Raw genomic sequence first — 13,965 nt, forward strand, 5'->3', positions numbered from 1 at the left:
TCATCCAAGGATGTTAACGGCTAAACGTTTCCGAATAAATCCCCCAAAAAACTGCGAAAGAATGTCCCAGACAAAGCGGAACGGGAGAGGCACCTCGTGGAGGAGACGTGAGCTAACGGCTATCATGCTGGTGATGCAGACTCGCTTCCGCAAACAAATGTGGCGTTGGCAAAGGTCTGCGCTCTACCGAGTGTAGCGCTAGTTCTAACATGTCTTATTAATGTTTGTTTAAATGTTTTTAGGGATTTAAAAGCAGGTAAAGAGTCAAAGGAAGACAAAATATGTTCATGCAGTGGACTGATGTATGTGTGTGTGTGTGTGTGTGTGTGTGTGTGTGTGTGTGTGTGTGTGTGTGTGTGTGTGTGGGTGTGTGTGTGTGTGTGTGTGGTGGTCTCATCACAGGTTATCTGTACAGTTTTATAAACTTTTGCGTTCAGCAGCCAGTTAAAGTGACAGCAGCAGGTACCGTCGGAGGAAAACAGTCTTTCCACTCTCATCATTGACAGCAGCAGTGGCAGCACGGCCCGGACTCCTCCCGAACCCCTCCGCCACTAGCACGGCCCGGCCCGGCCCGGCCCGGGGCCTCTCCACCGCCGCACTGCCCGGCCCCCTCCGCGCAGCAGATGCTGTGACGGGCGCCATGATGATGATCTGGGATTTTGGCCTGCAGCAAGCGAACCAGAGATGCTACCTAACGGGAATGATGGGCTGCGGGCTGTGAAGAACACTATGGATGACGGGAAGCAAAGATGGCGGCTTTTAGGATTTGGAAGTTGCTAAATCTTTTTTTTATTTTATTTTTTTTATTTTTTTATCAAGACTCTTGAGATTGTGGTGTTACAGTTATTTATTCTTGTGCCTGCCCTAGTGGCAAGATTACTATTCTAGGCGGCTGTTTGTTTTTCCTCTGAGTAACATGTTGGGTTCACAGACACAAGAAGCACATCAAAACCTGTGCAACATTCGGGAATATGTTGCTGTGTCTTTTGTTATTGATTCGGCTCATTGTTTTCGAATAAATCCCCCAGAAACTGCGAAAAAATGTCCATGATAAGAGAGAGAGGAAAACAGTCATCGGGGACGTCCGAGAGCGGTGGGAATGATATAGACAAGCTTGAACCAGCAGATGGCGGTAGTGCAACTTCACGGATGCCAAGTGAGGAAGAAGAAGAAGAAGAAGAAGAAGAAGAAGAAGAAGAAGAAGAAGAAGAAGAAGAAGAAGAAGAAGAAGAAGAAGAAGAAGAAGAAGAAGAAGAAGAAGAAGAAGAAGAAGAAGAAGAAGAAGAAGAAGGGAAATAGTCACCAGGGACAAAAAAAAGCCGCTGATAGGAGATGGAAAGGGAAACTGTCATCAGGGACGCAGAGAGTTGTGGGAAACAATGTAGATAGATAGAACAAGCAGATGGCGGTAATGCAACTTAATGGATGCAATCTGTCGTTAAACACCAAAGAGGAAGAAAAAGAAGCCGCTGAGATCAAAAAGAGAGGCAGGGACACAAAATTTCCTCCGGAATTTATTTTGTGTGTGTGTGTGTGTGTGTGTGTGTGTGTGTGTGTGTATTCTACAATCCTTAAAACATTTATTTTGCAATTCAGTGCGAGCAAGCGGAGGAGTGAGGTAGGTTGATTATAATAAGTTAATTATCTGTAACATTTCAGTGACCAATAGTATTAGTCATGGTTTTTTTTGTTTGTTTTTTCACACATAAAGACACAGTTCTTTTGAAAAAGTAACTCATTATTAAAAAAATTTACATACATTAAAAAAAGAAATAAAATTATGTATATATATATATATATATATACATATATATGGGGATTGTCTATCTGGGATGTGGCCATTCATAAGTTTAAGCATTCTTCCCACAATCCAGTGCGGCGTTGCGGACAGCGCAGTCTATTCGGCCATCCCACTTTCGGGAGCGTCTCCGGCGGCGGGTGAGCTGGTGGCTTGACTGTGCAAAGAGACGGCGTAGAAGCGACGGAGCGGCGGGGGAGGAAGGCAGGCAGGCAGGCAGGCGGCGCAGAGGAGCGTACAAGGGGGAGAGCATTTCAGGCTGGGTCCCGTGTATTTGGAGCAAGCGGCGTTTCCTCCCGGACGCCAGAAAAAAAAAAAAAAAAAAAAAAAAAAAAAAAACCTCAAGCAAAAGCTCCCGTGTAACCTTCAGCGCGAGGACTCCCGTGTTTGTTTGACGTGGAAACTCCCGAACTCGGCGTCGTCTCGAGCCACTGCGGACAACTAAAGAGACGTTTGGTGCACGAAGAATGGGATTTAAAGAAGACAGTGAGTTGTGAAAACACGGGAGGATATTTTTGGTTTCTTCTTCTTCTTTTTTTTTTTTTTTTAACCGACTCGAGAGAATTCAGTCGAGCTTTGACCTTTCATATATATATATACATATATAAATATATGTGTATATAAGTCGGCTCCGGAGGAGAACGAAGGGGGAATGATGAAGGCATTTAGGAGCCGAGAAAAGTAGCGTTAGCTTCCAGGTTAGCCACCACAGGCTAGGTTAGCAGGCTGCTAACTAAGCCCGTGTCGCCCTTCATTCCCGGAGCAAAGGGGAGGAGGTGGTGGTGGTGGTGGAGGAGGGGGGGGACCCGCTTCCAGGACCGGAGGAGTGCTGCTTCCAGAAGGGGGTCACTTCCAGGACCAGAAGAGAGGGATCCAGGATCTGTAGCATTGCAGATCTGCATTATTTTTTTTTTTTCTCCAGAGGAGGGGAGAGAGAGGGGGGGTGGGTGGGGGGGGGGCACTGCTGCAAGAATGGAGGATCCCAAATATCTGCCACTACTCAGGGAGGTCTGAGTATTTTTATACACACACAAAACGGAAAAACTGCCAGTTTCATCCTTGTAATTGTGACTTAGCTTCACCTCTTTTCTTATGTGCCCTGGGAGGGGGTGGGATTAAAAAACAAAATGGGGAAGTGCTGCACTTCTCACCCACCTCCTAAATCCTGGAGATCATGTATAGGTTGTTTTTAATTATCAATTAGACCCCCCTCCTCTTTCATCATTTTTTTTTTTTTTTTTTTTTTAAAAACAAGGTTGATTTAACTTCCAAAAGGCCAAGGAGGTCACCCCCCCCCCCCCCCCCCCCCCTTCTCCACATCCTCCTCCTGCTCCTTCCAGTCTTATTGCTCCTTCTAGCATCATAACTTCCAACAAGCAGGAATAAACATGTCCGGCGAGGTGCGTTTGAAGAAGCTGGAGAAGCTGATCCTGGACGGGCCCCCTCAGTCCAACGGCCAGTGTCTGAGCGTGGAGACGCTGCTGGATATCCTGATCTGCCTCTATGACGAGTGCAACAACTCCCCGCTCAGAAGGGAGAAAAATATCCTGGAGTTCTTGGAATGGGGTGAGTAAAACCAAACCCCCCCCCACACACACACACACACCACCACCATCTCCCTTCTTGTTTTGGTCTGCACATCCATGCTCCTTCTAGTCTTTTTAGGAATCATAGGCTAATAATGTTGGCCCTCCCCCCTCGCCATTCCTCAGTTGACCCCCCCCCCCCCTATAAAACATGGCGGAAATATGCAAGGATCTAGCAATATGATGCATGCCCACTGTCGTGGAGGACATATGATGTATATTTTATATTTTACTGTGTGGGCTTACGTGCTGTTTTTAATGATTGCGTCGACTTTCCACACGATTGGTGTGGTTGTATAATAAAACTACAGCACCAACTAGTGGCCTGGTGTTTCGACTACAGCGTTTTCTTGGGGGTGAAAAAAAGCCCCCAAAAAACAAAGCGGTTTGCGGCCGATTGATGGCGTGTAAACCGCTCCTAAAGCACAGCAAAACTCAGAACAGGAAGTTCCGCGCTAAACTTTTTTTCCCACAGGCGGCTGACGGTCATCCACTGGTTTCACGTTGGCTGTACATTAGTAGGTTGTGTCTCTGTGTATTCATGCAGACTTTCCATATTTAACTCTGTCGTAGGATGTCTTGCAAACGACACAAAATCTTCAGTACTCCCCTTTCGGAAAATACACTTTTTTAACTGCAAATTCAATAAATAGATTTTTTTTTTTGTCCTGCCCTACTGATAATCCTCTATCTTACTCAGACATAAAAAAAAAAAAAACATTTTCACCTCCGAAATGACCGATTAAAATATTGTTAATAAAAAGTATTTCAGCCACAATACCAGGCCGTGTGTGTGGAATTACAGGAACGCACATTTAATCAGAAAGCTGAGCTGCATCGCCCAAAAACATTGGTACAAAATAAACTAGAGAACGGATATTAAAAGTGCAGCGAGGTATTTTTCTCAAGCAGGCCCACTTGGGAGTTTTGATATAAATCCAGGAAAGACCTATTAAAGATGTCTTCTGCTGCATGACGACATTCATTAAAATGCGCCCCGATGCAAACCGAGCGTCGGATCCCCTTCGTCACTGTCCAGCTCAGTTAAGTTGCCACAACTGCTTTGCGTGCCAGTTTGTTTTCCTTTCCTGTGTGCGGGGGGCGTCCAGGGGGCGTCCAGATAAAAGTTAGTTTGATCTGCTGCTCGGGATTCAGCCGATCCACACGTTCCACCTGAGGTGTGATCGCTTTGTAAATCGTGCAGTTTGCCAACTTTTTTCGCCTTCTATGTGTACGGTTAAGAACAACAAGGGACAGGAGGCAGCGGGACCACACACACACACACACACACACACACACACACACACACACACACACACACACACACACACACACACACACACACACACACACACACACACACACACACACACACACACACACACACACACACACACACACACACACACACACACACACACACACACACACACACACACTTGTGTAGAAGTTCTGTGTGTGTGTGTGTGTGTGTGTGTGTGACATTGGGGTTAGGTTTGTGCATGAAGCAGGAATGTGAACAACTCACCTTTTTTTTTTTTTTCTTTCTTTCTTTTTTTATCTACTGCAGAGGCCCCAGCTTGCTGCCGGAGCATGCCTCTGACTTTTAAAGCCCAGATCGAGGCTGCAGAGCACAAACACGGGGGTCAGGGGCAATTAATATTACATAAGGCTCAAAAAAAGAAGTGGTATAACTTTATTTAAATGCTGGTGTTAAACAGGCAGGAGTGTTAAATTGCAATGGGAATCGGTCAATTGGAGGAAAATGTTGCTTTACTCTGACATTGTTCGCAGCAAGTGGAAGGATTTGGTGACGCGGCGATGTGAAACCAGTTTTCTTTCATGTTGTCAAAAATGACCAGGGTTGTTGGTATAGTTACGGTTAAAATCTACTAAATCTATCAAGAAATCACTGAAATCTATAAATAAAGCAAGATAGATTGACTCTGCATGTGCCTTACATTTATTGTACGTCTGTCCATCTACTCCTGAGATTATTCATTAATATTACTTATTTTTTTGTAAACGTTGCTGCAGTTTGCTTTGCCCTTCCTGCTGTGAGACAGAAATGCTCGCCACTGTCTAAATGTGTTTGGAAAATGAGTCATCCAGAGGTGTTGAACTCTGCCTCCCGCCATGTTTCCGCCAGAGACGATGTCCACACTGCACCTAGACACCGATCTGTGGCACCGTGGCCCGACTTTGGTAGTGTCTGGTTAGCGGTCACCCGTCGGACACTCCAGACTCTTCGCCTCCTTTCCCCCCCGTCCTCTCTGCTGCATTCGTCCGCCCTCGCACCGATACGCCGGGCTGCCCATGTCATCGTGGCCTGGGATCTGAAGAGAAGCAGCGACTTCATGGTGACGTTTCACCATGTTGACACTAGAAACTTATTCCCCTGGGCTCGCTGTGACGCAACAGCGGCGCAGACGCGTCTGAGCTGTCGTGACGGTCCTCTTTATTCCTCTCTCGCCGGTGTTAGTTATTTAATCCCCTCGCAGAGTTTCAAACCAAACTGATTGTCCTTGTCAGTGTAAAAGTAACAAGAAACTTGTGTTGTGTTTTGGGTGTCCGTTTACGCGACATTGGTGCTCCGAGCCACTGAAAATCCAACTTTCGGAGAACATTTCCCAAGTGCAAACAGAGAAAAACACAACTTTTTTTGGGCCTAAATGAGTAAATCAACCTCTGGTGTTAGGAGGCAGTGTTGACATTGGCTTGGTAAATAAAGATCTAATTCAACAAACATCTGATTTGTACACTTAAAGCAGCGCAGCATTGCAGTCGTTCAGTTTTGATATATCTTTTCACTTTTAAATTGCAAACCGCCACATTAATCAATTTGCTATAATTTAAGCCAAAACCACAATCTTCCATCTATTTCTTTTTTATTGCCCGTCTTGTGATAATGTTGCCTGATTGCCAATAGTGATATTGACACGTTCATGGAACCCTCTAAACCTACACGTGATTGTGTGGCAGCGAAAGCCAGAAGTCCCTGTTTCCACTGCTCCTGCCTCCAGCTCATCCAGGCCACTCCCCGGCCCGCCGGGTGACTCAGGAGCTCTGACGATCATGTAACCTGTTGTACTGGGACCTTCGTCTGGAGCCAGACCGGTCGCCCACCTCTTCTCCTTCCATTTGAGCCCAAAAGGGTTGAAATGGAAGGGGTGGTGCAATCCCGCAAGGGCATGGAGCTCAAGAGCGTCTCTGGCCTCTGCAGCAGAAATAAAGACCCGCACATGATTACTTCCACCGAGATGGATTCCGACAATTATCAAGGCTGTCCTGTTGAAGGATTAGAATTATATTTTATCCATTTAACTGTGGCGGTCCAGTGACGGATGCAGCCATGGAATAAAATCCACTTCGGTATGAAATATTAAGCCTAATTTTATAACATTTACAACATTTGACATTAAAGTTGATGTTGAGTTACACCAAGCTGCTCGGTCGCACGCGCACTCTGCAGCTCTCCAACTTCGCAACGGAAATGAGTTCATGTAATTCACGGGTGCACGCGGCGACGCTCCAGTTTTAAACGCCGGTTGTCGACCATCGGAGAAAATCCAATTTCCATCTCGGAGGAGAGGATGTAATGACTCGCTTTGGCCCACGCGTACAAACGACAGCAGACACACCTTTCGTGGCGCATCCCCGAACAAAATTCAAGCAGAATTAAGGTCAAGTCTTGTCTTGTCCATAGACGCTGGAAGAAGCAACCACTCCCATGTCTTGGCAGAACACCCAGGCGCTGTCCACGTGCAGCGCTGTGGCGTATTTTGACGTCAGCTGACCCGAGGAGGTGATTGTGCCATTATGAGAAACAACTGGAGAAAATCCACGTGATCGGCTGGAGCCTATAAGAAGCAGAGTGGATCAGACAATGGTGTTAAAACAGACGTTTTCTATACCCTCTCATGAAGGGAAAAAACAAAGTAGTTGTTTTTTTTTTTTTCCCCTGCAGCGGCGTTTTCTTCCCGTGCATGTACATGAGCCAAAGCGGAGGACAAACATTTGTATTAGGTTTGCTTTGCTGCCTGTTTGGTGACCTCATTTCAGCTGAAATGGAGACCCTTGCATGACCCGCAGCCACGGGGGGAAAACGAACACGGGAAAGTACGCTGTATCCCAACTCCACACGCAAGCGTACTTCCAGTGTCTACCACTTACACTCGCTCAGCCAATGCGCCTCAATGGATTTTCACAAGCACGGCTTATGAAACTGGATCGTAAGCATGCAGATGTAATCTCGGCTGATGTTTTAACCCCGGTTTAATCAGGCAGATAATCAAAGTCTTTCATTGACTACTACTTTTTTTTTTTTTCCACAGAACTTTGAATTTGAAATGTGGAGAAGAGAACCGGCTATGAATAGTATTCGTTATTTCCTGTCATGTGGCGTTACGGTTAGACTTTCCGTATAAACACTTGGTGTCTTAATTAGCATGGAACAAGACGTTTACTCGCAAATGAGCATTTGCGTGTAAGCTGGGAAGGAAACTGTAGTTGGTGCTGTGCAAGTTAAAAGCTTCTTGTCAATGAATTCTATTTTTCGCTTAAAAAACAAATTGATGTTCCTTGACGACCTGCAAATACATCGTAAGTTGGGACTTTGGAATGTAAAACATGTCTAATGAGGTTTGTTCTGTATTATTAGTTGTATTATCATAGTGTTGCTGATCTGTCAACACTGTCTGGCTCAGTCTCATGACTCTTTCAGTTATATCAGTCAGTGGGAGCTTTATCATCTGGATGTTGGTGCTTCTTGAAATCTACAGATTTATGAACTGATGACATCGACGACTGACGACAGACGTCTCTCATGATGGCAAAGCTGCTGACACATGACAACCGATGTTAGAATCATTTCTGAGGCGGAAATCTTCGTTGTTGCGGTTTTAAATGTTGTTCCTTCCCAATAAATGAAGATGTCATCTAAAAAGTTCAGTGAAATAGTACGTTTATATTGTTTTTTGTTGGCTAATGCCAATCCTTTCATTTAACTCGATAAATTACGAACAAATTACTGTGTTTTCCAGCAACATATTACTTCATTTACAACATTAATTTCCGATAAAGGTCAGACTTTATCAATAAGTTGTTGAGTGAAAACATGGAGGAATAGAGGACTTTGCTTTCATACAAATTGTCCAAGATGGGAAAATCTGCCACCACTTCCTTCATCAGGTTCAAAACTAAAAGCCTTTGTTTCCTGTTTGGTTTCCACACAGATTCTCAATTAAATTGCTGCATTATGTTTATTTCGTCGTTCTTAAACGTATTTTATAGTATTTATAGTATATTTAACGTATTTTTTTCTCAACAAGTTAAGCTCGTCGTTTAAAAAAAGAATCTATAATACATCTCAACTAAATTCTTCATTAAATCAAGCCTGAGTATTTATTATTATTGTGATATAATTTTTGGAGATTTTAACAGTACCGGTGTTGACTCTTTCCTTGCAAAGTGACCGATTGCAGTCTCGCTGAACACTTTGTCAGGGCGCACAGTCTTGAACCGTTTCCCACCGCTGCCTTTTTTTTGTGTTTGGTCCTGATCTCCGTCCCCGTTCACAGAAACGCGTCCCCTGGCAGCTGAATGGAACGGGGCCGGCATGCCAGGCCACAGTTGGCAAACATGGGGGAGGCTGCATGACCTTTTCTCAATTCACGCTCGATGTTAGCCCGCAGTGGCCAGCTGTTCTGCTGCAGCTGATGTGTGCTCCACCCTGTGAGGCTTTCATTGGCAGCGTGCCTCACACACACTTATTATTGTGGTTTTGCCTAAATAGGCTATCTCACAGTCCACAGACTGGAGTTCCTCCCTGTTATTCCCATTATTGAACAGATGAGTGGAGCTGCCACTGCGTCTGGGAGAGGGGAAAAAGAAAAGAAAAAGTGTTGACTCCTGAAAAAAGGGTTTTTTATGTCACGTGGGTTTAAATTCTGTGCAGAGGCCAAAATCCACCCCACCAAAAACAAACAGCTCTGTATGCAACGCTTTAAGCCTCTGGCTTCATGCACTTGGTACATACCACTGCTGCAGTAATACAAAATGTGTGTGAACCAGTTTGAAACGGAGCGCAGCTGTCCGCCGGTCAGATAAAGCTGGCACAGATGTCTCTCAGGACTTCCAGAGGATAATGAAGGTAGAGACGAGAGTATTAAGTCGTGTCTTTGCTGTGATCAGACTTTAGAAACTCTGTCGCCCCTTGTCAGGACATCCTTGTCATCGCTCGGCTCTTTCAGCCGTTTCCTCCGTTGGCTGCACCGGGAACAGGAAGGAACCACCAGGACTCGGTGTGAGCTGGTCTGGACCCGAAGGGGGGGGGGGGGTACATGATGTCACACGAGGAAGTGGGACAGCTGGATCGCATTGTGTCATTGTGTGCTCGGGGGGCTTACTCACGCCCCAACATTTTCGGTGTTGTGGCGAAGACGCAAGGTCGCGGTGTTTGCTTCCTGCCCACCGGTGGATTCTCGTTTCACAGCGGAATGACACACGGCATTCGCCTGTTTGCTCACTTGGGTCATTCATAAACTCACACCACCCAGCTATTTTTTTTGCTTTATCTGCGTATCCCCCTCGTGTGCCGCCGTGTTACATCAGTTTAGTGTCCCAAAAGGGAAGTTCTGCAGCCACGTAATGCGAGGTTATTTCCTGCCCTCCATGTTTCATTTACTTTTAACTACATCCCACACAAACCTGCCCAAAGAAGAGAAATATTGTTTTAAGTCGGGCTGCTTATATAGCATTAATGGTGCCTGAAACTTTGGCAGTTTTTGGCACGAGTTTGCTTTGGAAGTTAAAGTGAAATGATGAGTGGCGCACTCGCGTGTGTCTGATAAATAAATGTGAAGCCGTGGAACTTTAGACCAGGTTAAAAAAAAAAAAAAAAAGGCTATTGTCCGGCTAAAAATAAACTACTCTACTACACTTATCTACATGAAGCCTTTCCTCTCAATACAGCTTCTAAAATTGATAAATATACCTTACGAGTACATATTGCAAAGTAAGAATGCTCTCAAATTTATAGAAATGCTCATTTAACTCAAGGTAAAGTTTATGAATGGAAGAGAAATCAATATTTAGTGTTCAAACCCTGTAAAACAACATTAATCAGAGGTGGTTTGAAAGTTTCAGATCTTCTGAGTGTAGATTGGCTCCATTTCTGCTGTCTTTTTCTATATTCTCAAGAGCCCATCATGGTGGCATCAGGACTTTGCAGGTGCCACATGACCAGTTTATAATGTCCTAATTAGTCTTTGTGCTAAGATTCTAGATTGTAGTTGATATTAAGGTTGTGAATCTCTTTGGAAAGGTTGACTGAAAGTAGTTTAATAGAAGATGAACAGGTCATTCAGTGTTTGTCTGAAAGCCACTGAAGTCTCATTTAACCAACTGTTGGCTACCATGTTTAAATTTAAATGGAACGGTTTCTAAACATTAAAAAAAAAAAAAAAAGCTTTTGGCTTGAGCTCAAGAAGTCAGATAATACTGAAATACTTTAATTTTAATATTCTGGCTCAGTCTGTCAATCTTCCATGCTGCTTTTTCCAATATAGAGTCTTCAGGCTATTTATTGTCACAATTTAAATTCTAAGTTTTTCAAGCTACACACACACACACACACACGGAGAACATTCAAACTCACTACAACTGGAACTATTAACATGTTAATTTAAAATGGGAATAATTTCTAACGTATCTGTTGAGCTGCAGTGATGATAGTAAGCAGTAGCAGATGTTCCTGTCTTTGTGCTACACCAGGCTAACCAGTTTGCCATTAAAAAAATGGGAGTGTTGTCAATCTTCTTTTTCTGTCTTCTTTCACAAGATGTGACTGATTTGGGGGAATTTCCTCAAATGCCGAGCTGATCCTTTGATTCAGATGGGCAGCCCAGCAAAGGGAAACTCCAGTTTGGAGCAGAAAGCCATCCTGTTGGTTAGCACCTCTTAGAGGATTGCCATTTTAAAGCATAGTTTTTTTTTTTTTTTTTTATAGCTCCTAGGTGGAATGCGAAGAAACACTAACTTTAGTCTGCTCTCTTGGGTTGGAATGCAACAATTTGCGGTATTTTTCGAGATTATGTTTGATTTTTAACGGGTGTGGACTCATTCCATGTGCGAGAGATAAACTAGCTCTGGTTATCAGGGTAATATGCATGGGAAACAGTTCATTGGCATTTTCAGCATGAGGGTTGCTCACAGATGGCCTTTAACAACACTCGGTCGATGCGTCTGGGAGCTTTGTAGTGGCAGAGATGCCTGCTGCTAATTGTGATGTGTCATCAGAAAGCGGCCGGGGAATGGCTGGCTTCCTCTCTCCGTCTCCCAGAGGACGCGCTGCAGCGCGGGGTCATTAGCCAGCCTCCCAAGACCCCCGGGAACTGACTGTAAATGGCCTCCCCTCCTCCACCTCCGCTTCACCTTCACTTCTCCTCATCTCTTTCCTTTTCTTCTTCTACCTCTCCGCCCCTTCCCTCCTCCCGCGGAGCCTGTTGGCGGCTTCAGCTGACCTTTCCTCTCCGCTGTCTGTCAGCCGGCGTTCGCAGAGCAAACTGAAAATGAAGCTGTGCCTTGGTAGCTGGGTTTGGCTCATCATCATTTTCCTCAGAAAGAAGTCTGACTCTGTTGAATCGACCTCAAACTCAACAAACAAGGTACAGCAGGTCTGGTCTAAGCCGTCTAATCACACTTTGCCATGGCTTGTACGTGGCTTACAATGCTACCCGCGCCAGTTAATGGCACTTCATTGAGCTGCTACTGATTGTGAGGATTGACGTTGATTTGTGGTGCATGCAGGGCACATAAACAAGCAACAGATTTATTAGTCACATTGCCCATAACAGTTTTAATATGGTACATATTACTGTTTTACTGTCATTAAAAGTTTTCCTGAGGCAGTGTTGGGGTGAAAATATGTTTGGAAGCAGTTGCCTCAACAAGGGCCTTTAAAATAAAAGATATGAATTGAAATTGACCATCACAGTATTGTTTATTTGTGACTAATATTCCTAAATAACGGATGACCTCCGACATCCACTCAGGCTTTTAATTTTTTTTGGAAATGGTTATGTTACTGTAGCATTGCTCAACTCAGCTGTGGGAAAAATACTGTCACAAACCTTTTCTGCAAAGTTTTATATATTTAAGAAAAAACCTAAAGTCTAATTAAAATATTACTAGACTAAATGTCTCATTATCACATTAAAAGGCCATGGGGTTGGCCTTTATTCTCCATAGGGATGCACCAATACCCATATTGGGTGTCTGGTCCAATACTGCACATTGTACTTGTAAAAGCTCCCTGATGCAACCCGGGGAGTATTATATGACGTCATCCATCAGCAACGTCAGCAGCAGGTAGACAAGCAATTGACAAGCACTTCTTTAGTATTAATGAAAATGACGAAAGTAAGACAATCTGCCAAAATACCAAGAGGAGGTGAAAAATGGTTCATACGACACCAACGGCCTCTTGAGACCCTGCATACTCGTGTGAGGACTGATTTTTGATAGAACTGCTTATTATAGAAAGTTCAAATTGTTCGGGACCTTCAGATCCCAAACAGAAGGGATTTTATTTTTAATCTTATGAGAGCCCGAGTGTCGCACTAATAACTTTTCCAAAAACTACTTCCGGTACATAAACAGTTTAGGTATTATACTTATTAGGTTGTATTTATCCCAAGTATCAAGGAGAAAAAGTATGCTTTTAGCGTCCACAGAGATTGTTTGTTGCGACGCATGGCCTTTAGGTATTGTTTACATATGGATTATCAATTAGCCTTTATGGCATTTAAAAAGTACCAGTTTTAGTACTTTGTATTGGCAAATATCTAAAGGTTAGTGCTCGTAGTTGTACTCCTTCAGCATGTCCATCCTTGAAAAGGAGGTGGCAATTTATTATTTTTTTTATTGTATGCAGTCATCTGTCCCTTCATTCATAAAACTCTAACGTAATCCTCAACATCAAACGGTTGAACAGCTTAAAGGAGCAGTCCCCTGAAACTCTAATCTTGTTGATCTTTATGTCCATTGTATCGCAAAGCCTTTCAATTTTAACAATCTTCTATGTAACGTCCAATCGGAAATGGTCGAATCGGCTAAACGTAGGTAGTTAAACGGCATCACACATCCTTCGGCGTTGTGCATTTCATTTTTATTTGTACAGTTTTTGCAGTGTAGCAGTCCACGTTTGGAGAAAACTGGAGTGTTTAACCACTGTAAAATCTGAGGATTAGGGAATGTAAGACTTTTGGGCAGTAGCCACGGACACAATTTGGCATTCGCTCAGTTTGTGCTCGACCCAGTTGAAATCGCATGTACATGCTATTATATTATTTGTGCCCAATTTCACATAAAGCACTTCTCGTGCTTCATTGTACCGATCACACAAAGAGGAGGTTCAAGGAGACATGACTACTTGAATAAAGTGTTTAGAATGCGAGTTCAGCGCTGTGCAGGCTGCCCTTCCTCCTCCCTCACGGGGGCAGAACTTCGTAAATGTCGCAGGAGCCGATTGCAGCCTGTGATAATCTTGGGCCCTTAGGTTTCCTCTCCTCCAGTTTCCCA

General features: G+C 44.1%; 1 protein-coding gene across 2 annotated transcripts in view; it reads left to right on the forward strand.

The window, feature by feature from the left end:
- Positions 1-3,186: 3,186 nt before the first annotated feature.
- The window catches only part of cdc42bpab (CDC42 binding protein kinase alpha (DMPK-like) b), a gene marked incomplete at its 5' end in the record, with an annotated part of 79,442 nt that continues 68,663 nt past the window's right edge, over positions 3,187-13,965 (forward strand). For both annotated transcript variants that reach the window (XM_080491479.1, XM_080491480.1), the window contains one exon: positions 3,187-3,364. In XM_080491479.1, coding sequence (XP_080347605.1) covers positions 3,187-3,364 — 178 coding nt within the window. The remainder of the gene's footprint in view (positions 3,365-13,965) is intronic.

Source organism: Lipophrys pholis (assembly GCF_963383615.2).
Source record: "Lipophrys pholis genome assembly, chromosome: 21".
In the NCBI taxonomy this organism is placed as follows: Eukaryota; Metazoa; Chordata; class Actinopteri; order Blenniiformes; family Blenniidae; genus Lipophrys; species Lipophrys pholis.